Source organism: Pocillopora damicornis, chromosome 2 (genome assembly GCF_964200805.1).
Source record: "Pocillopora damicornis chromosome 2, jaPocDami1.2, whole genome shotgun sequence".
Classification (NCBI taxonomy): domain Eukaryota; kingdom Metazoa; phylum Cnidaria; class Anthozoa; order Scleractinia; family Pocilloporidae; genus Pocillopora; species Pocillopora damicornis.
Genome location: NC_142671.1, coordinates 11,113,306 through 11,137,205, shown reverse-complemented (window position 1 = coordinate 11,137,205; position 23,900 = coordinate 11,113,306). Strand labels below are relative to the sequence as shown.

General features: G+C 38.8%; 2 protein-coding genes across 2 annotated transcripts; one reads left to right on the top strand and one right to left on the bottom strand.

Moving 5' to 3' along the window:
• Positions 1-8,823, top strand: LOC113670831 (ATP-binding cassette sub-family C member 4). The gene is made up of 6 exons (XM_027187019.2): positions 1-540; positions 1,286-1,668; positions 2,012-3,336; positions 5,607-6,177; positions 6,546-6,682; positions 7,164-8,823. Exons 1-6 carry the CDS (start codon positions 1-3, stop codon positions 8,078-8,080), a joined length of 3,873 nt encoding a protein of 1,290 aa, XP_027042820.2. The 3' UTR covers positions 8,081-8,823.
• A 9,450-nt stretch (positions 8,824-18,273) lies between these two features.
• LOC113670920 (kynurenine formamidase) lies at positions 18,274-20,969 on the bottom strand. Its single transcript, XM_089195487.1, has one exon. The coding sequence runs from the start codon at positions 20,866-20,868 to the stop codon at positions 19,993-19,995; it is 876 nt and encodes a 291-aa protein (XP_089051613.1). The 5' UTR covers positions 20,869-20,969; the 3' UTR covers positions 18,274-19,992.
• Positions 20,970-23,900: the final 2,931 nt, after the last annotated feature.

The following is a 23,900-nucleotide window of genomic DNA, read 5'->3' as shown; positions in this document are numbered from 1 at the left end:
ATGACAAGGCACGGCTATGACAAGATCTCACAAGACGACGAAAAGGCTCCGCAAAAAGTTGGCTTTGCTTCTTATGTTCTCTTCCAATGGATGAGCAGTGTCTTCAAGACAGGCAAACATCGAGCGTTGGAGCAAAGTGATTTTTTACCTCTTTCAAAAGAAAATCGTACTTCATTCGTAACCGAAAATCTTCAAGAGAACTGGAGGAAGGAAAGGAGAAAATGCCATGAAACTGCGCGAGAACGACCAAAGCTTTGGAAAAGCGTCATAAGAACAATCTCTTTTAAGGAAGTAATGATCCTTATTTGCATGGGTATTTTTCGCTCATTCCTCCGTATTCCTCAACCTCTGCTCCTTGGATATCTAATTTCATCGCTGATGTCTACTGAGCCACAGCAGAAAATTTTCCTCTATGGCTGTGCGCTGGCTCTTGGTTTCAGCGCTTTGATAGAGAAACTGTCATCTCAAACGCTTATGTACAGATGTGAATTATTGGGAATAACCCTGAGTAGTGCTTTGAATGGTCTTGTATATCATAAGGTAGGTACATTTGCTTCTGTGAATTGTAGAGGACATGATAATTCAGTCGAGAAGCGAAGGTCTGAATAGAATCATTGTTTTCGTAAAAACGCACACAACACAACTGAGGATTAGCCCTTACTACGAGCCAGTTTTTGTTTGGTTTGATAACGACCAAAAGAAAAAGGCAAATTCCATTCCAAAAATAAACATAACACGATGAACAACTTCATGCTGGTGAGTGAAAGTCGACATTCAGTCTGAAGTAGCCAAAACTGAAACGTTTCCACGTATATATCAAAATGTTTACATAAAAGAGGCGAACGAAGAAAGAGATCAGTAGCTGCTAAGATCGACTTGAGCGAGGCTGTTTTGTAAAATGTGCCGTCTTGTTTTCTCGCGGACGTGTAAAAAGATTTAGGGTAATTAGATATCTTCAATGGGTGTTTTGAATTTGTCCCTACAGAGACGTTTTTCAGAGCTACTCAGAAAGGTCAGTGTCCCGAATCAAGTGGGTTTTCGGGGGTATATGTGATTCGCACTTTCCATTAACAATGGTGATAATCTATTTCTATTAACAATGATGATTTTTACGCCATTGTTTCACGGCTCGCTCGCATAATTGACCATATGTGTCGGAATGAAGCTGTAAACTCGGAGCTACTATATAAGCTCATAACATGAATGGGTTTTGCCAATCGGAAGGCTTGAAATTCAATAACCGTGCTCCAGTTTTTACTAGAAAGAAATCGTTCCTCTTTTCCAGACACTTTTACTCAGCAAAGACGGATTGTTCCAGTACACAACAGGTAAAGTGGTTGACCTGGTTTCAAACGATGTTCAGCGATTGGAAGGAGAGACTATTAAGTGGATCTTTTTTGGTTTCTTTACATTAATTGAGCTCCTCTTTATCCCGTTTTTAATGGTGTATTTCATTGGCTGGCAGTCTCTCATGGGAGTACTTTTTTTGTATCTTCTCCTTCCGTATTTCGTCTTACTATCCAAAGGGGGTGCTGTTCTGCGCTTGCGTACAGCAGCGGTCTCTGACCAACGCATCTCTCTAATGAATCAGGTTGTTTTAGGGATACGCGCTATCAAAATGCATGCGTGGGAAGATGAATACCGGCAACAAATCAAGAAATCACGAAGGTATTTAAAGATATTATGAAACTGATAGTTGTGTGTTAAACCCAAGTTTCATACAGGCTGTTTAATGCGCTCTTAAATGAAGTAATGTTATTCTTGTTCTTACTCGATTCCAATTTTACTTTTGGCCGAATGCAACCAAGCCTATTTCTTATTTAACAGCCCATCATTTCCATATTTCGTGCGAAATGAGTTATTATGCATGATCTTAGTTATTTTAGATGACACACATTCCATATATATATTGAACCAATAAGATCGCCAAGAACACTAAGACCATTAGGTATGTATGTCGTAGACCAAACCGTTGTCAAAATATCCCATTTTTACTTCTCTTTTTTTCCAGAGATGAAATTACCATTATTCGAAAGATGTGCGCACTTCGCGCGGGTGTTTTGGCCCTAAGATTCACTTCAATCACCATTGCAACACTGTTCTCAGTCATTACCCTTGTGCTGACCGAAGAGACTCTGACACCATTCAACGTTTTTGTGTTGATTTCATTCAACAACATGCTCGGCACTTACCTTGGGTTTGCCTTGTTAGAGGGATACGAAGCTTATGCCTCGCTTGCTAGACTTCAAGAATTTCTCCTTTTGAAGAATTTGCGAGTCACTTCAAGCGATCGTTCAAGCCAAAAAGAAACAGAAATTGAAGATGAAAACCCATCTGAGATGAAGAGGAGTTCAGAAGATTCCCGGAAAACAGTGGGAGGTGCTTCCACTGCTGATGAATTACAAGATCAAAAAACATTACGAGTAAGAAATTTGGTGCACAAGCAAATGGATCGAGAAGACTCCTACACTCTTCAAGATATCGAGTTTTGCACACCTGCAAGTAGTTTAACAGTCATTACCGGGCCAGTTGGTAGTGGGAAATCCACTATTCTTTCTGTGATCGCTGGTGAAGTTCTATGCACACACGGAGAAGTATCGTGCCGAGGAACTTTAGCGTATGTTCCGCAGACGGCTTGGGTATTCTCTGGAACCATACGAGACAACATTTTGTTTGGTTTGTCATACGATGATTCAAAATACACTAGAGTAATTGAGGCCTGCGCTCTGACTGATGACATCCAGCAGTTTCCTAATACTGATCAAACACTTGTCGGACAACGCGGTGTCGTTTTAAGTGGAGGCCAGCGGGCAAGGCTTAGTCTAGCACGCGCAGTGTATGCTAATGCAGATGTGTATCTTTTGGACGATCCTCTAAGCGCCGTGGACTTCAGAGTTGGACAACATATATTTGAAAAGTGCATCAAAGAACTATTACGCAATAAAACTCGGATGATGACCTCTCATCACGAAGACCACATGAAAGACGCCGATGAAGTGATTGTGTTGTGTAAGGGGCGTGTGCTGGAAAAAGGAAGTTTTCTTGAGTTGCAAGACAAAGGAATCCTTAGTAACACTATTGACCCGCTCTACAAGAAGATTTCAAAACACAATACAGATGAGAAGTTTGTAAGAGAGGAAGAAAATGAAAGTGTTGGGGCTGCTGTCTGCTTCGCTGGGATGGAATCTCCGTCGAAAGAAACCAGGAGTCTTCTGATGCCAAAAGAAGATCGGGAAATCGGAGTAGTTTCTTCCAAGCTTTACTGGAGCTATTTAAGAAGCGGAATGTCTTATTGGACGATTTTGGCAATAATCCTTTTCTCCGTAACAGCCCAGGGTAAGACTTAAAAACAGCCTCTCAGAAAGAGCTTGCCATGATTGCCCAAATTTCATTTTAGAGTCCAAAGTAATCCAAGACTACATTGCATTTACAGCATGCTTTACTTCTCTCTGTAATTAGAGGGTGTAAATGGGGTTAACTGTTAGCCGTAAAACGGCCAAAAAAGGCTGTTGGGCGAAATACTTGACAAATTTAAGCTTTTAGAGGTAAAAATCTTTCCTTTTTTCAATGTGTCATCTTGTGTCATGTTGCCGTAAAATTCTAACTATTGGCCGTAGAGGCCCCTATCCCATGGAGACCCTCTAATTATTAGAGAAAAATATTTCTGGTCTCTTAATGAAAAAGCTGTGCAAGTGGGCGGAGGTCTTTTCTATTTATCCCATCGTGAAAATTTTAACATTCCCATCTGATATTGACCTACCAACAAGGATAAAAAAAAATTGTATTTGTTCCGATTTGAAATAAATTGAATCCAAAAATTGTTTCGTCATATATTAAAGTTAACACGGCAACCAGGTGGACTATCAGACATAGTTTGATGCTACTCTGGTTTGCAGATTTAATGAATGTAACCGAAGAAGTTACGATTCATAGACCCAACGTTTCGACACTCCTGTCTAGTGCCTTCATCAGGAGTGATCTAAACGCTGCAACAAGAGGTCCTTTTATATGATCACTAATTAGCGGCCTTTTTTCTGACGAGGTGTAAATAGGCGTCAGGAAGCAAACCGCCATCGTCACGATTTAAAGTAGCGTGGGCGGAGTTAATATGCTAAGCCTCCTAACAAAGGCGCTGGTGGTAACGCCGATTAGTGGTGATAATTTTAGAATTATCCCACCCAATAGTATGGTTGGTTAGGCATGTATGCTCCGATAAAGCTGAATTTTCCTTTTTGCAAAGAAAAACCGCTTTTTGGTGCTCTTTTAACCGTGTACCAAACTGACGTTTGATCTGTCCGATGTATTCGTTGTCACAGTCATTGCAAGGAATAGAATAAATGGCGTCGGTTCGTTGTTCTTTCTTGACAGGATCCTTAGGTTTGGTGAAAATATTCCCCAAAGTCTGAAAAGGTTTTTGAGCAACTTTACCGTTGTGGCTATTCAAAATTCTCTTGATGTGTTCCGTAACACCCTGTATGTGAGGAATAACAGCAAAACCAGTCGCTGGTTCCCTTTCATCAAGAGCGTTACCATTTGTAACTGGTTTTTGGCAGTTACGGAGAAAAGTTTTTGTATAGCCATTTCCTTTAGGACATTGGAAACATGTTTCCTCTCCTCAGCCTTCGAATGGAGTGAAGATGGTAGACAGTCAGCCCTCCTAAGTAAAGTTTTGGCTACAGACTTTTTATGGCAAATAGGGTGGTGAGAATCGAAAGCGAGGTATTTGTCGGTGTGGGTAGGTTTACGGTAGACACTTGTCTCTAAATTACCCTGAACCACTCTGGACACATTCAAATCAAGAAAAGGCAAATGTCTATCCTTTTCACGCTCAAGGGTGAATTGGATCGACGGCTCTACTGAATTCAAATGCGACAAGAGGCGCTCCGCTTCATTTCCGGATACCGCAGAAATAACATCATCGACATATCGTTTCCAGAAAAAGGGTTTAACCGGTGAAGTGGCTAAGGCCCTTTGTTCTACGTCTTCCATTACCATGTTAGCAATGACAGCAGAGACGGGCGAACCCATCGCTGTATCAAAAACTTTGTTAAAAGAGCACCAAAAAGCGGTTTTTCTTTGCAAAAAGGAAAATTCAGCTTTATCGGAGCATACATGCCTAACCAACCATACAATTGGGTGGGATAATTCTAAAGTTATCACCACTAATCGGCGTTACCACCAGCGCCTCTGTTTGGAGGCTTGGCATATTAACTCCGCCCACGCTACTTTAAATCGTGACGGTGGTGGTTTGCTTCCTGACGCCTATTTACACATCGTCAGAAAAAAAGGCCGCTGATTAGTGATCATATAAAAGGACCTCTTGTTGCAGTGTTTAGATCACTCCTGATGAAGGCACTAGACAGGAGTGTCGAAACGTTGGGTCTATGAATCGTAACTTCTTCGGTTACATTCATTAAATCTGCAAACCAGAGTAGCATCAAACTATGTCTGATTGTTTCTTCATCTTTCCTATCGAGTGTCAGTGTGCGCATGTCTCGGAGGTACATCAAGTCAGCAATCAAAACCTTCAATCCTTTTGATACGAAAGAGAATCAGCACATGGAAACTTTTTGCCTTTACTTACTTTGCTTTCCCTTTCCACCCAGGGATGTTGGTTGCTCCCGACGTGTGGCTCTCGTTCATGATAAAGCAACTCCCTCAAGATCAGAAAGATCAATCAAACTTAGTTATCTATGGATGTCTTGCTGTTGTATCCCTCATGTTTATATTGACAAGAACATATGTGTTACTCTCCTGCTTTTTGCGATGCTCTGAGCGTCTTCATGACAAGATGGTCGTTGCCACTTTACAAGCTCCTGTTTTATTCTTCGATTCAAATTCCGTGGGAAGAATCCTTAATCGATTTTCGAAAGATATCGGTTGGTTGGACGAGCAGTTACCAAGGACATTTCAATTAGCGATCGACTCAACCTTAAATGTGCTTGCATCACTAATTGTCCCGACTGTTACGAATCCTTGGCTTATTTTCATACTTATGCCATTGATTGTGGTTGCTCTACACCTGTCCACGTATTATTTGAAGACATCCCGGGAAATTAAGAGGTTAGCGTCTATAAGTCGTAGTCCAGTGTTCTCTCACATTTCGGAGACCCTTGATGGACTGGAGACGATTCGAACCAGAGGGCGACAAAGTGATTTTGTGGATCAGTTTTACAGGTGGGTTTGCCTCGTCTTAATTTTAAAAATTTATCCAACTTGCATTTTGGCTTAGTACAATGGATTTTCAGAAATGAACTACTTAATTTGTAGAAATAAAAGAAAGACGTCATATCGTCATTTCCATAAATAGTTACTGCAAAGTAATGTATTTCCCTCTGAACAAAACGGGCACCCGACATCTTAGGCTCGATTTCCGCCGATCTCTAGTGTCTGATCCTCGCTCCTTCCCAAAAAGAGACGAGAAGCTGGTAAAGAGCCTACCGTCAACTCAAATAGAAGTTTTTTCCAAATGCCCTGTAAGTTCAAATTATCAAAAAGCAGTGAATAACCCACTAATTTTGACCTATTCACTTGCTTTCTTAAAGACATCATGATGTTCTGAATCAAGCAAACATCTTGGTAATGGCCGGTGGGAAATGGATCAGTGTGCGATTTGAAATTCTTGCATCACTATTTGTTAGTGCAGTGGCTTTTTCAGCTGTTATTATGTCTCAAGAAGCCGGTGAGTATGTATTAAAAAAAAACCAATCCCTAATTCGATTGAGTGATCATCAGAATTAAGGTGATCAGTTAAAGGTATGGTATAATGCACTCTCTTAGAACTGAGGAAAATCAGGGATTAATATTGTGCATAATCCTAACTAGTAGTGGTCAATCGATTTTCAAAGTGGATTAAGTACTTTATTACATCCATTTTTGAAATTACTGTTGATCCTTACAGTCTGCTTGGCTCTCATCGGTGCGATTTTATCGCACCCATTTTTTGCTCTACATCGCATCTTTTCCCCAACAAACAGGTCTTCATGATGCCAGTTGCATGCAATTGCAATTGTCCGCACAAATGAATCTTCTCAGGTAAACCCCCTGTATTGCCTTGTTTTACTTTCCACGCGTGACAGGATTACTTTCTTGACTGTTCAGTGTGAAAAATCAGTTAAAATCTTATTTGCTTAATTCATTGTTTCAATTTTTCGTCTAATTAGCTTTTGCTGGACTTGCCTTGGCTTACGTTGTCAAAAGACTTGGGCGGTGTCATCACGCCATCCGAACAACCTCAGAGGTTGAGAATCTAATGACGTCAGTTGAACGAGTTTTTGCTTATACCAAGCTTGAGTGTGAGCCTGGATATATGATAGAACGACGACCTCCGGAAAACTGGCCAAATAAAGGAAATATCACATTCAAAGAAGTATCGCTGAGATACTATCCGGGAGGACCGCAAGTGTTGAAGAATATCAAACTCAATATCAAAGGAGGAGCAAAGATCGGTGTTGCTGGCCGGACGGGTGCTGGAAAGTCATCTTTTGTGGCAGCTCTAATGCGCATGCCTGAGTCGTGTGGTGAAGTAATCATTGATGGTATTCCAATAAAGGCAATCAACCTCCAGGAAACTCGACGATGTATATTTGTTCTTGGCCAAAGTCCAGTACTGTTCAGTGGATCACTGAGGAAAAATCTCGATCTTACTGAGCAGTTTACCGATGCAGATTTATGGCAAGTTCTACAAGATGTGCAACTTAAAGAATCAGTGAAAAGTCTTCACGGGCAACTTGATCATGAACTGTTGGAAAATGGTGCAAATATCAGTGTTGGAGAACGACAGCTGATCTGTTTGGCTCGTGTGCTGTTGCAGCGAAACAAGATCATCTTCTTGGATGAGCCCACTGCAAACGTAGATCCAGAAAGAGAGAAAACAATCTTGGGCGTAGTGCGTGAAAAACTGAGAGACTCTACGGTCATCACTATAGCTCATCGATTTAACACCATCAAAGACTGTGATAAAATTTTACTTTTGAAACATGGAACGGTAGCAGAGTTCGACAAATTTGACACAATGGTGAACACAGAGGAATACGAGTTGGATGAAATGGCGCGAATTGCAGGTTCCAAAACAACGTAACTTCAGATCGCCTATGAACTTTTTCTCAGCCGCATTCTGTAATTCCTATTGTTAGTTTTGTAAGCACACTTTGTTCACTATACACCAAACTTTATTTATTACGGGGAAGACCTTTGGCTGGTTTTTATATTTTAATTACTTGTGGCTCATGCTACTTTATCATAAGTTCTCCTAACTGTTATTTACATTTGTATCAAGAGGATCGCTGTTTAAGTATACTTGTCGACTAGTATCCTCATGGGGACTCATAATTTTTTCTTTGTTCCACGCTCGTGACAAGTCGAAACACATCTTTCTCTATTTCCTTACCGAGCTTAAAACTTACCATCTCTCTTATTCTATATACAAACATAACGCTCACGACATCGCTGATCTTAGCAGTATGCAGGAAGCGTGTCATTTATGAACTTCGTAATGGGCCTCGCTCACCATAGAGTCTATGCGACTCAGTATTACAGCATCGGAGTGCGGAATACGAAGGTCTGTAGTTCGATTCCTAATTGGGACTCAGAATTTTTTCTTTGTCCCACGCTCGTGACAAGTCGAAAAACATATTTCTCCACTTGTCGACTAGTATCAAGCAGCTGTGTAGTAGCAGCTGAAATATTCCTTTAGAAATTTTCTTGTCCTCATTGAATTATTTTCCCTATCGTGTTTTATGGGCATTAAAAATATAGGGCTTTCTATAGTTTACGATAACTGTCTCGACCTAGAATTTCGTCAGAATAAACCACTTGGAGAATCAAGTACAGTTTTGGTGTGACTGACAATCATTTTTGAAAGTAGATTACGGCCGAAAAGTAAGTTCTTGGGAATATTGGAGCTTGTGTTACACAGGTCCACAGGATTCCCTGCTATTTATCTCCAGAGACGACATGCCAAGAGGATAGAGAATTATATAACTGTAATCTTGGCACGACATGGCAAAGATAATGTTCGTTCTACCTGCTAATGGATCATGTCATGTGTAGGAGTGCAAAAAGTGCGAAGAATTAATCCTTAGGAGGCAAATTTACTTAACCTTCCCTCGTCGGCCAGAGAAGGCATAGGTCCTAATAACTTGGAAATTGTTTTTGAAATCAACATGACCAACACTTCATTCATTTTGTCTCGTTCTCATGGAATCACTTGATCGTAATAAGGCAATGAAAATAAAAAGGTCTACACTTTAAATGAAGTTGGAAAAACGCGAAGAAAGCTTCAAGTGGAAGAGCGAAGGCAGCAAGCAACGCTATATTTTTTTTTCATAAGGTGGTGAACGCTCAATTGGGTAAGAATAATCTAACAACATGGAAAATTTCACGACCATAAGTTAAACATTGGAATGTAGCCCCCATTTCAACTCTTGCACCGGCTGAAGCGAGCGTAGGAGAGCATAGTATTGTGATGTTAATCAAATCCATATTCCAAACGCACGAAATCTTTCACAAGTCAAAAGGTGAACTCCTCGACACCACAATCTCGCTATCACGTTTTTTGTGCCAAAATAGTTTATGGTCTAGTCATTTCCACCCGTTATAGACCTTGTAATCCAGACTGCCTCCATTTACGGCTTAAGGCACAAACTTAAGTCGCTTTTCCTTTATCTTTTTTATATAATCGTCATGAACTTGAATTGCACAATTGGACATGCGCGTTCACGTCTATTCTACCGTGCAGAAAACATAAATGTAATCTAGAGGAAAACGGCTCTGAACAACCGGCGGCTTTAATTTTCGCATGAACCTACTTCCTCTACAGGGGGGCCTGAAAACGAAAAAAAATTAATATACTTCAAAATGTTTCAAAAACGCAGGAAAAGACACTACGAGAAGAAAGAGTATGCCTTCTGTTCTACAATCGAGCAAATTAATTAAATTCAGCCACAATTGGTTAAAATTTTCAAGAAACTTCTAGAAGTCAATCGCCACATATCCTGACATCTTTTCCCTTTAAAACCCATCGGGCAAGCGCAATGGGGACCTGCGTGTGGGTCTTTCTCCGGGCCTTGAAACGTGTCCCACCACTGAGGCAATAAGTGTCCCTGAGTGGCGGGTCACATTCAGCAATTTAAAAAAAATGATAAAGACAAGGGACCTTTCCGAATTAAATTAATGTGGAAGAGATGAAGCTTAGCTTGAACAACTCTTTTTGATTTCGAATCACTTTCTTTATAGTGTGCGTCTTCTTCTTCTCTCGATATCATCGTTCAGCTAATTAGGATAGCAGTGAAAAGTCTCAATAACAAAAATATAGAAACATTTATTGTAGCAGTGTACGATCTACAGCACATTTTACAACAAAAACCATTTTTTTCTTTAAGGGGCCAAATTACCGTTGGTCATTGAGGTGCCCGCAAGAAAGAGAGTTGAACGCTGTGAGATAGATAATATCTGTGAATCTTATAGGAAGTCCATGTAAAAACAAAAACAAAAAAGAAAGAATTAATTAAATCAAATAGAATGAAACGTTTGCGCGTTTTTTCTTCCAACATACCACTGAAAATTACAATAATGGATTTGCTAAAAGGAAAATGCTTCTTAGTGCCAATGCTACAAATAACCTTATAACACCATTGAACAACTATAGTTTCTTCGAATCGTTTCAATCAGAGATAGCTTCAAACGGTAATGTATCTATAGATATAGACCTAGAAAGTGATTACCATAGTATTTTCAGACCAGCCGGCGCTGCAGAAGGACGATATGTTATTTCAAGGTTTGTTTTGTGGGTACCAAGGATGATATTCAATTATAAAGGTGAGAACTTATTCCTTGAAAAGTATTTGAAAACACACACATGGCCCTGTCTGAAAGAGAGAATAGAGATCGCAGTAACATGACAACAAAACTTAACATTCAAAATAACTTCTAGCGTTATGAACATCAAGACACGTTTTAGAACAATCTCGATGGCTCAACTTCAGCTGATCGATGGCATTTATTATCCGCAAGAGAGATTTAGCTAAGACTTATAGAACTCTTATGCAATTTTCCCGTGCTTTCAATGATCAATCTGACACACCCGACAATCGATATTGATTTGTTTCAGAATCCATATTGTGTCCATTATTTTGAGTTATAAAACCAAGAAGAAGAATTGAAGTCAGACTCTACGAAACTTGAATTGAAATACAAATTATAGAGTACAATATGTTTGCCGTGATCCTACATGAGGAAGAAATCAGTGTAGCTGTAATGCCAGGAAAGTTTGTTCTGAAAGCTTTAACAAATAATGATTGAAATATTGTCAATGCTTTTGTAAATTGAATAGATTTCATAATGATCCAAACTGTCAGGAGATGAACTTTATTCGTTCGTCTCACGATGAAGTCACTTTGGATGTTGATCACGACGTTTTGACTGCAATATTGCTTGTCTTCATCAGGCAATGGGGTCGATTGTTTACGTGTCGCTCTTTGTAGCACGGTGGTTCGCTGCTATTGGTGCATTTCGATCTGCATTATTATTCCTGTTGTTGGATGATGTTCCCTCTTAGGTCCTCATTGGTCGGCTGTTATGTTGTGTGAACTTCCCGAAGCTTGGATACCCAAGATCAAACACAGTCCACGGTAATGGCTTAAATGACAATTTTAATTGTAGCGATAAGGTTGGCTAGTCTTCATCAGACGATGAGCTCGATTGTTTACGACTATTTGTAGCACGATGGTTCGTTGCTATTGGTGCATTTCGATCCGCATTATCATTACGGTGGTTGGATAGTGTTCCCTCATAGGTCCCCATTGACCGGCTGTTGTGTTGTTTGATCGTGGGTATCCAAGCGTCGGGAATTTCGATTCTACTCTCCCTATTGATGTTGTTGGGATTGTTATAATAACAATTACCTTTCCAGGTAAGCAAATCATAATAAAGCATGATATGAATAAATTTATTCGGTTAAGAATATATGAAAGTCATATATTTGAACTGCGGATAAAGACATGAATGAAAGTGATCCTCGCAGTGATGTGCACTACTTAGGCAGTAGTGAAAATAAGGCCTGAAAAAAATTCAGGCCTGTACGGGATTTGAACCCATGACCTCTGCGATACCGGTGCAGCGCTCTACCAACTGAGCTAACAAGCCAACTGGGAGCTAGTCATGATGGTGGTTCTAAAATAAACCCGTGAAGTGATGAATATACGGTTAAGAATATATGAAAGTCATATATTTGAACTGCGGATAAAGACATGAATGAAAGTGATCCTCGCAGTGATGTGCACTACTTAGGCAGTAGTGAAAATAAGGCCTGAAATATATGACTATATATATCAAATATATGACTTTCATATATTCTTAACCGTATATTCATCACTTCACGGGTTTATTTTAGAACCACCATCATGACTAGCTCCCAGTTGGCTTGTTAGCTCAGTTGGTAGAGCGCTGCACCGGTATCGCAGAGGTCATGGGTTCAAATCCCGTACAGGCCTGAATTTTTTTCAGGCCTTATTTTCACTACTGCCTAAGTAGTGCACATCACTGCGAGGATCACTTTCATTCAAATAAATTTATTCTCACCCAGTTTGAATGTAGAATCCAAGATCTAATTAACTTACTGGGCCCAGTTGCACAAAGGGCGGATAACACTATCTAACGGATAAATGGCTATCTATCGGATAAGTAATGGCAAAACGCAGAACGTTATTCATCAGATAGAGATTTATCCAGTGGATAGCGATATCCGATCTTCGAACAACCGGGGTCTGATGAATAGAAAAAAGCTCGATGTGTTTTTCCTGTTTCTGTCATTCTAAATATCCCAATCATGCCACCATTTCAGTTGATTTTTTATGATGTGTACTTGTTCTTATGGACAGCTATTTTTAGTGTCTATCTTTAACCAGCTGACATCTTATAAGAATCAAGTCCACACTGGCAATTTGACACACTGCAGGCAAACCTTACGAGTGATAAACCCTTTAACTCCCGGCCATGAGTGACCAAGACAGAATTTCTCCCTACAATATGAATACAATTTCAACCAGATAAATAATGAGAATAAAGAAAAATGTCAATTTGGGGATAGTTGATCCAATACTAAGTTCTCAGAACTAGCATTATAAGAATTGTATCAGTGGTTGACAGGAGAATTACTTGATTGCGGTAAGTGCAAGTGCCCTGTAAACATCATTTTATGGTCTTCTATTCTTCCACCCTTGAGGTTGCCTTGTAAAAAAAAAATCTTTTTTAAAAAACCTCTACAATGGTAGGTACACACAACTGACATGTATGAGTGACGCATGTCAAGCATTAATTGCGCCTGTCCTTTCTATTCCGGGAGAATCAGGAACATTTCAGTACTCGGCAGCAACTACTTTTAGTAAGCTCCCTGTAGCTAGTAGAAACATAGCTGAGTACAATTTCTTCTGTTGTAGTGTGAAAAGACAGCTTTTATGCAAGGAACTTTAAGTAACAAACACAATTGTAAATGTTTTACATTTGTTTATTTCAATTTATCTGTATATTCTTTTTTTAGAGTTGGTTCATAGTGTAGATATTGTAGATGAAGAAAAAACAAAACAGGGGAATAAAAATTAAAGATTCAGGAGAAGCACGTTATTTTAACTAGTTCACTGATGTTCTCATCTGAATTCAATCTGGAAAGAGAACTCTGCAACACCTCTGTTTTATCTTGAATTAAAACATAAATTTAATCATTTGCAGGCAGATTAAGGAGGAAATTAAAGGAATGGATACATGTTACATAAAAGAAACCCCTTACAATAAAATAAAGCAGAAGCATATTACTTACATGTCTATACTTCTGCAGCTATAATAGGTTTTTTTTAAAGTAATTATCTACATATTTAAACTGCGTGTAATATACGGTCGTAAAAGCAATTTTATTCTAACCTTCCTCCTTGAGGGGTGCCTTGTGCAATAAATATATCAAGTTCAGTAGAGAATATCCAAACAGGTTACATAAATGGTTCGCGAATTGTAAATTGTTTATGTGTTGACAAAATTTCCCTAATTATGATGCCGTTACGAATCTATCATTCATAATCGCTTATGAAATTCCGAGACTGAACCTCAATGAATTTAACAGAAAATATCCTCGAAGGTTACAGAAACGGCTCTCAAAAACTGCTCTTGAATTCGAAAACTGTAAACAACAATTATTTACGCTAACCAGGTACTTACCAGCGTGCTTGTGAGGTCAAATTGCTATGCCCCGTATAATTACACGATCACAGCTCGGACGCTTCTTGCAAAATGTGATGACTATCAATTTCAGAAATTGATTCTTTAGTTTTCAGCATTAAGAAAAAACTAGCGTATCGCAAGCATGTTCATCATAACCCTTGCAGTAAGTACTCCTCGAGATGCTGAGCGGAGAGGAAGTGGCTCCTTGTTTTGTGAGACATACCATTTCCTGAAGTTCCAACGAATCGAGTAGAAAGCATGAAAACATAGCGCTGAAAAGTAAGACAACCAAACAATGAAATTCTTTCATACCGCTGTAACACTACCTTTATTTAACCCGTAAGTTTAATTTGTTTGCACTACACATTCGCGGTCCATAATTTGATTCTCTGATGTTTGACGTGTTCTCACATGACAATATCGTCAAAATCAAATTACCAACGGCAGACAATGTAAACATGAACATCGCTGACTCAATCTCATTTTATTTCAGTTTTGGGAAAGGCTATTTGTTCGTTCTTAGGGTAAAACAACACATCTTCAACAAAGCGCGATCTTTTTCAAATGAAAAGAGTAAATCCTGCGGTAGTTAACTGAAGAGAGAAAAAAGTTGAAACTTGCGCTCGCCGTTCGCTATCATTTGAAAACTTTCTAAGCAAACAAAATCCGTAACATAACTTTCTCTCTCAACACCACGACTGTATTAATCATTTCAAACGATAGGACAAGAAAGAACTTGAAGAATACGAACACTATAAAATGTTATTCGAGCGATGAACCGGCCCGAGGGTTTTTAATTGTCAAAGTCAATGTTCAACCGAAGCGTGATCATTTGAATTAAAAACGGAAGCTAGTATCAAACGACGATTGTTAAGAAAAAGGTATTAATTTTTCTGGGCCTTAGCGTACGAGAAAACCCAGATAAGACACGACTTACCTCCTCTTCTTTCTCGGATCCTCTGTAGTTCGCTTCTCTTTTCAGTCTGTTTTCAGGAGAGACTTTGTATTTCCTTCTCGCTTTGCTCTTCGCTAAATATTCGCCTTTCTACTTATGCCTTTCCTTGTTCTCTTTCGCGTTCCTCTCGCTGTATTCTGCCTATTTTGGCGTCCTTTCTAACTTTCTTGTTCGATTTTCTCGCCTCGCCTTACGCCGTTTAATTGTTGCTTTCTTTGGTCGCTGTCTCTTTCCATTCAGCCTATTTTCACACAAAACCCTCTCTCCACGAACTTGAATTATAACATGCGTACTAAAAGTAGCACCTCGTACGGACGCCTATACGGTAGCAAGTCCAAATTTTCTCGGCTTGATAGGTTACTACTATTCGTATAAAAATGCAGCTACGCTGCGCGCGCTGCGAGCTCCGCTATTATTCGCTATTTATATATATATTTATATATTTATATACGTATCATTTGTATGGGGTCACTTGAGTGACAGTCAAAAGAGAAATTATCAAGACGCTTCAACAGAGATATCCTATTACTCTACGCCTATCAAACAACGAGATACGTAGCAACGATGAATTAATGCGCACGGAAACGCAGACCAAAAAGATACAGAGAGCAGTGTCAACTGGTGTTGGTGTGGATATCAAGATAAGCAAGTCGCACAGAGTATTTACGTCATGTTGTGTAAGACGTGGCCCACTGTTTAGAAGTCTTATCTAGCTCCAAGATTATCGTCCAATGTCGGCACAAGAGTTCTTCCTGGTTTTGCAACAGTTGATACTGGAACTATCAAGTTTCAGGAAAAGGTCGATGGAGCAGAGAATTAATCATACAAGACGCTGTAAATGATAATACCCGACGGTTACAAAAAAACGCCAAGAACCTGATTTCACTATTTATCTGAATGATGAATTAATTCCGATAAGCTTATATTATTCGATTAATAAAATGAAACCTAACAAGTTTGCTATGAAGCTTTTTAACGTTGGAACACAGAATTATACAGATCATGTTATTATGTCTAATGATGGCGATTTTGGATGGGATTCATTTCATGAAGTTTAAACCGTTAAACATAGCATGATGGAACTTATATAATCCCCTATAATGACGGTCTGAAAACAGATAAATCAAGCGCTTCAACTTTACTTGATGGATCTGTTAAGTCAGATCGAATTTTGAAAAGATTCGAAAATACCGAAAACAAATGGATTGACACTGGCATTTCGTTTATCGCAGATTTCAACGTTGATGAATCGTTAAGAATTAGAATGTCACCATCAGTTAAAAACTCCACTGGCAGAGATTGGTATGGGTCTACTTTCAACTACGATGTAGACAAGAAGCGAGGATGATGCGGCTAGTGCGTTTCATTGATCTAATGGAAGGCGAAATTTAGTTTGTTGGTTATTGCTTTCATATATTTACCTCATGTTAAATTTTCGTCGTGACCATGAAACGACGTATTTTGCCTTAATAGAAGATTACATTTGTATCCCTTGGCTAGGCATGATTTATTACTAAAATTTTGGCTGAAACATTGTAAAATGATCAATAAATGATCACTAATTATTCTCTTTTGAAGTCATCTCTGTTTAAACCGATATACATTCCTTAAAAAGCATTGACTGTGTGCAGAACGCCAAGCCGCGGCCTGATAGATAATTATCCACCGAATGTACTTGTTCGGGTTAATATTTCAAATACCTTACTTAAAAAAAGTATTAAAATTCGCGCAGTACTAGAATTCGCGTAGCGCTGGGTGCGCCAATTTTGGTATTGCGCGAATTATAATCTGCGCGAAAAACTTTGTGGTGTAATATTATAAATGCATATACATATACATACGTAAATTTTTTAGTTCTTGTTGGTATTTTGAACTCACGCTTACTGTTATCCTGAATTTTGCATAAATTTCATAATTTTGAAGGCACTTTTTGAGGGCCACCTAATCGCTTTTTTATTAGGTTTCGACAAATATTGTAGTAATCGCTGATAAAAAATATTCATTATAAATGCGTTAATCGTTAGTAGCTCCTAAACAAACCAAAAAGAACGAACACGAAAATTACTAGCGCGAATAAGTCTTAACAAGATGCGCAAAATTAAATCGCGCGAATTTAAAGCTGAGCGAAAATGAGCACGACGCGAATTTTTAGTACAAGTAAGGTACACAAGATTTTGTATCCACTCCGTTAGAAAACGTCAACTGCAAAGGATATGTGTTAACTTAGATCACAGGCTTTAGATAAGTACGTCAATTAGGTATCCTTCAACAAGTTTTAAGGACATTGAAAATTAATGATATTAAAATGGCTTCGGGGATTTTGAGACCATTTCGCAGTGATTTTTATCAAATTATAAACTCTTTCCTTCAATATCTGGTTAGGCTCGCTTTTTTCTCAGTAATAACGAGGAGTTCTTCCTTTTGTGATTTGAAATAATGATCTCTTAAGGGTGCAAGCCCTCAGGAACTTAACAACTTTGACGCTCAAGGACTACTCATTCCAGGATCGTCGGGGAATACGAATATATTGATCCAAAGATTTTCTAGACCTTTCTGCTTCAACTAGAAAAACAACTATTCAACCAACTTTTAGTTGAAATTAAATTCTATTTGGTGGTATTGAACAGCAAAAGGTGTAAAACACAGTGACGGTTTTTATTGAAACTTTTGTGATGGCTCCCCTTAAACCTACAGTCACATTGACAGAAATAAATATTTTTGATAGCCCCCCTTAAAACTGACCGGACAAACTCATGCCCCCACTCCAAAAAATCGCCATAGGCCCCCTTTACATAAATGGTGAAATCTCTGTTATATACCTCTTGCCTGAAAAATGGAACTCTTTTGAGAGGAGTATCTCCATAAAAGATATGATGATGGTACACGAGCCCAAGGGAATGCGATCAAAAAAAGTCAGAAAAGAGGAAAATGGGAATATAAAAATGGAACAAAAACTAAATACTGAAAGAAGGTATGTCTTTCAAACCAAAATATAGGGGGAAAAGTTGAATATGCTCCAGTTCTTATTACTACTTTTTCTTTACTTTCTTAGCGTTTACGCCCAAAAGGCTAAAGATGCATTTTATGGCTGTGAGAAAGTCGAGAAAACATTTTGGCTTTGTAGTTTATTCATGTTTTACAAACGGTTCATTTACAGCAGCTAAAATAGATGGAAAGTTCACAACTTGCTATGTAAAAGGGGTACCATTTGTCAGTACAAGGTATACAAAAGGGGCACCTTTTCTCTCAAAAATGGCATACATATATGGTATTGGACCTTGGGACGGAGCTTAACCATAGAGAGGCAAACAAATATGGAGTTACTCCACTCCATGAGCTTGATCATAATGAAAACCAAAATATCAAGAACACGCACATTCCTCACACTATTCTCCCTATTTTTTTTCCTTTGCTATTATGATTTTCAGCAAGAGAAAATGATGGGAGAGAGAGAGGGAAATGCCCAGTCTAGTCCTTGGTATATGTGAATTTCACCAAAGTTAATTTTAGACCAATTGAACGTGTAACCCAATGTAGACACCCTTCTCGGGACAGGGTCTACAGAAGCTAAAATAACCTCCCTTAAGTGGATATTGAAATAAATCAGTACTAAAATCCATTCCGAAAATGTCTTTAAATTTGCACAAAAATGACTAGAGAGGAGAAGTGTGACATCATATTACCATGGTAAAAAAATTTCTGAATCACAACAATAGCGATTTTAAGCAACGACGATGGCGACGGCAACGAGAACAGTTTAAAAGCAATAAGTTTATATTAGAAAAACAACAACTTTGCATATGCATCACCCCTTAGCTGTTGTTGCAGGAATGCAACATGATTATTTCATTTGCAAATTCTCTTTTTGAGTGAATTTTCGGTATGTTGTCATCCAGAAATTTTGCTACCATGGAAAAGTGACGTAATGACTTCTCCTCTCTATTGTAATAATTATAATTAGTAAATCGCACAGTTTAATGACCATGCCTTGTAATGAGGGTGCCTGCTTTGGGGAGGTGAGGTAGCAGATTCTTTTAATGACACCCTTTTAGCTTGTTTTATTTCATGAACTTGAGCACTGATTTAATAAGGAGAAATAATATGTGGGTCACTGATGATAAACTGCAAGACAGGAGTTTAACGAGGAAGGAAAGGGATGGGGTTAAGCAAGGAACATGAGTACTGGCACATGCATGCCCATCACATTCTTGCCCTATCTTTCCCACTCCATTCCTCTCAAATACCTGCCTCGTAGGGTAGGTCAATTAATAAGAGAAAGGTTAGAAGTCCTTCATCTGTAATTCAAACACATCAAATTTAGTGGAAAAAGTCAGAAACTCTTTTTCTCGTGTTTCAAATTTTCACTACTGCCTAACAATCTTTTAGTATTCTTACTATTGTCTCTTTACTTGACATCTATAAAAAACATTTACCATTTCATCACAACTCTTTCAAGTCTGCTCTAAATTTGTGGGGACTAACTAAAGGGAGTTGAGATATTACTTATATTGTAGGTTAATTTTTGTGCATAATTGATTACAGCATAGAGTGATTTTACTTAACCTGTGAAACAGATACTAATATCTACTGAAAAACAGCCACTTCCAAACAAAGGAAGACAAAGTAATTAGTGCATAATAGTGCACCTAGTATTCTACTACCTATTTCAAGGGTTAAGTAAAATCACTCTGACTAGTTTCTTTCAGTGTATAAATAAATTTTCAGCCTTAGTGCAGTTTTCTCTGAAAAAAAATTGTTATTTAAACAGCCCACTGCCTAGTGGAAGAGCATTTTAAAATAAAACTTGGAAATAACATTGTTAAAAGATATTAAGATTGTTTAAGGACAACTTTTAAAATTTCTTTACAAAGTTGATCTTCAGGATCAGCCATGTTTTCAATTAAATTAAAATGATCTACTCCAGAGAGCCATAAAAAGGAACTTTGTACACCATGTGACTTCAAGATCTCATCAAATTCTTTTGACTGCCGAATGAACTCTGGAGATCCATGCTCTTCAACTACAACCAGTGTAGGACAGCAGATTGTGGGAGATACTTCCTTAAGAATTGTCAGGGGGCTAATTTTTGCAGCGGAATCTGCATCCAATTTTAATGCATCATTATTGCTAGTGTTAACCAAGGGAACCAAGTCAAAAATCCCAGAGAGTAAAAACATGCCATGAACAGCTTGTGAAACTAACCCACCCTTGTTCCAATTTGCAAGTGCCATCATGGCAGATAAGTGTGCACCAGCAGAATGTCCACATAAAAACAGTTTTGATTTAGGAAACTTAACAACAATGTGCTCTAGTGCAGCTTGGATTTCAGTGATGATCTGTTCCACACTGGCCTCTGGTGCAAGATTATAACCCAAAACTACTGCAATACATCCAGCTTTTGTCCATGAATTACTGACAAAACTGTACAAATCTTTACTGCCTTGCTGCCAGTAACCACCATGAATAAACACAATGACTGGAGCACTATCATGGTCATTCAGTGGGGGATAAAATAGATCCATCTTGGCTTTACCTTCCCCATAAGGCACATTCAGTTCAACATTCAAACTTTGTTTTGTTTCTTCACTGCATTCACCGCAAACTTTCAAATAATGCTGAACTACTTTGTCTGCTCCCATGCGCTTATTCCACCGGCTAGGTGAGTAATACTTCTCAAACCACTCCCTCGACTTATTACCCTCCATTTCTTTTGTTAACTGTTCTTCACACTTAAGTGTCCTCTTACCTAGCAGCTCTCCTCAAAGCTTCCCCTTTATGTAATCTATATGAAAGAACAAGAAATAAACAATAGAACTCCACTAACCCATCAATACTCACATACAGCACTAGGTTAGGAAAATTTAATTATTGCAAAGTATACAGACCTACTTGACTTGAAGGATCTGGTTGCATTTAAAGTGGTTTTATCTATTTATTAATTAATTTTTACTTTTGCTATTAAATATATTCCAAACTATATCAACTTTTTACTTATTGACCAAATCCCTGCTTCAAATCACTACAAACTGTTTGGCTTTTATAACCAGCAATTATTACAGCAAGTGGGAAGTTACCCTTAACTGCGTGACTTGGAAAACTTGGAAAAAACCAGCGATATTATTAGCCTGAAAAAGGATTCTAGAACGTCGATTTCACTCTAAGGGTGATGACCTAGAAACAAAGACGCAGAAAGAAGTCACACAATCGATGTTTCTTGAAACCACACACGCACAAAAGATCACATTACAGCACAAATGATCCGCAGGTTCCGAATTTGGCGTGTCAAATTTCGAGTGCTCACCTACCCTGAATGATCAACTTAAGAATATTATAATCCTGCGACGAACTAACCTGTTTTTCTCTGTTTTGTTTATCAAAGATATTTCCACTTTAGAAGAGGAGTGAAGAAGAAAGCAGTAAAAGTACCAAGGGGCTGAACAAGCGGTTACCAAGCAGTGTTACCCAGGCCGTTTCTCCCCGCGGATAAAACGGGAGGACTGAACAACAACAACAACAACAATAAATAATTACATCAATATTAACAGCCCAATAACTTTATTTATCCTCGGTTTCTCAGCCCGGACTTAAAAGCAAGATTACATACGTAAAAAGTAAGACAAATAGATATATAAAAACTGGAACCCCGGTTCGACTGAATATTCAATTTGCCATATTCAAAATATTAATAGACCTTGTCACGGTCTTGGAAGCCAGCGGGAAGGAAAAACTTAATAAGTCTTTTTAAGTACGAGGGTCAGTATACTGACTGAAACTGGACCTCTAAAATAAGCTAAGGAACTGCCTTCATCGACTATACTTACTGACTGTTTATTTGTTGACAAACAGAAAAGAAAGAATTATGCAACGCAAGAAATCTTTCTAGATGTTCACATTTAATACATCTTTGCCACTGTAAAAAATAGCCTGGATGGCTGCTAGCAGGCGTTTGAAGGGAAAGGAAGAAATTGGGCACCCGAGAGAGGAAGGAGAAAGGGTGTCTCTCATGTGCCTAACGCGTTCTTGCGTGCTCGATCTCTCTCCTACCGCCTAGGCTACTCGAGAACACTCGCCACGTTGACTTTGTTATGCAAGTTAAATCAGTTTATCATAATTATATAATATATAATTGTCCAGTAGTTTAAAATCGAGTAGAAACATTACTCAGTAGAAGCAAATACACTGCTAAATTATGCAAACTATTTCCCTGTGGGCAAGTTCTCCGAGAATCGCAAGCAAAGTAGATTCAAACCCGAGGCGCAAATGTTCTGTGAGTTTCTTGCGCGTGTGCATGCCCAGTGTTTGCTCACCGTCTAATGCTTAGTCTAATGCAAAAACTACTTTCTTTTCTTAGTCTTTATTATTAAACATGGTCCCTGGATCTCAGATACATGCCTCTGGCTGTGGTCAGTTGACTTGCTTCTGTTTTGATCCACCATAAAGCGCATTGTTTCCGATATCGAAAGCTTTGTTTGCCTGTTCCCTGCAGCCCTCGCCACATTCTCCTGGGATTTTAATTGCTATTTTCACTTGATGATGGCTTTCCTCCCTGGTTTCCCTGATTTTAGCCTTTTGATAATTCAGTCCTATCAAAGGGGCGTCTCTTAATCCCAAGTTAACTCCAAAGTTCTCCGATTTACTCTCTCGGATTGTAGACTCCACCTTGACGTCTTGCGCCACAGTTATTACTAAGCCTTGGTTAGTACTGCCGCTCACTTGTGACTGTGCTTGAGGATTGTAGTACACTTGCTTTGTTTCGGGATCGAACAACGCTTGTACAAGTTCACAAGACGCCAGAGGGACCATGACTTGAAGCACATACAGAATGAAAAGCATGTTAAATATCCAGTACTTGAGCTCAGCAGACAAATTAATAGCTGCCATTCTACTGAGCCAAACTACTGATTTCTTAGAATAGATGCAAACTACGTCATACATAGGGAGTTTTCCCGTTACTGTTATGGCTTCCGGTTGAACTCTAATAAATATTTTAAATTTAATTCACTTTTCCTTTTTAAAACGCTGTTTATTGTAAGTAAGACGGACAAGAAATGATCGATCATAATAACATAATGGCTTTCTCAACTTCTGTGAGCTGCTTTGTTTACTGAAAGACGACCCAGAACTTGTCAGGGACTTTCGGCTGTCTTGGCTGCCGAAGCGAGGGATCGAAATGCAGGGAATCGTTTTCTTAGAAAATTAAGACAAAGAGATTCAATGATCGCGTGACTATGCTGGCGCCCCATCAAGATGCTTGCTTTTCATACGGCATGAGCTGTTCTTAGAAATTTAGCAATATCTGGTGTCTAGCTTACATATTATCCTACTCAATCAGGGGTTTTTCCCTTCATTCGAATGAATGAGTCGGCTTCCGGCTCCCAGATCAAGCTTAGAGGCGTTGTCCTGTTCAGGGTTAAAACTATAGCCAAAATATTTAAGGGATAAGGGGCGACGTGCAAAATGATTGATAGGATAAGGGATGATTTATCTCTTACAAAAATTGTTTAAGTGATCACTAAAATTCGCAGGTGAGGAACTGGCTGGAAGGTATCCTAACTGGGTCTGATGAGACAGGGTAGCGCAAAACAAACCTTTTAGGCGTTTTGCTAGATCAGTTTATTCTTCCCCTTTGTAAATTATACTAAGAAGAATACTGCAATTATAATAAACATAGATGTTTCAGCTGTATCAATGGTTTTCTCACAAAAACAGGACGTAGTCGGTGAAACTGAAAGTACGC

Bases quoted from the DNA above. Each gene is read 5' to 3' on its own strand.
- LOC113670831 (XM_027187019.2), top strand. From the start codon at position 1: ATGACAAGGCACGGCTATGACAAGATCTCACAAGACGACGAAAAGGCT. The intron at 541-1,285 runs GTAGGTACATTT...CCTCTTTTCCAG, and splicing joins ATGGTCTTGTATATCATAAG to ACACTTTTACTCAGCAAAGA. The intron at 1,669-2,011 runs GTATTTAAAGAT...CTTTTTTTCCAG, and splicing joins CAAATCAAGAAATCACGAAG to AGATGAAATTACCATTATTC.
- LOC113670920 (XM_089195487.1), bottom strand. From the start codon at position 20,868: ATGGAGGGTAATAAGTCGAGGGAGTGGTTTGAGAAGTATTACTCACCT.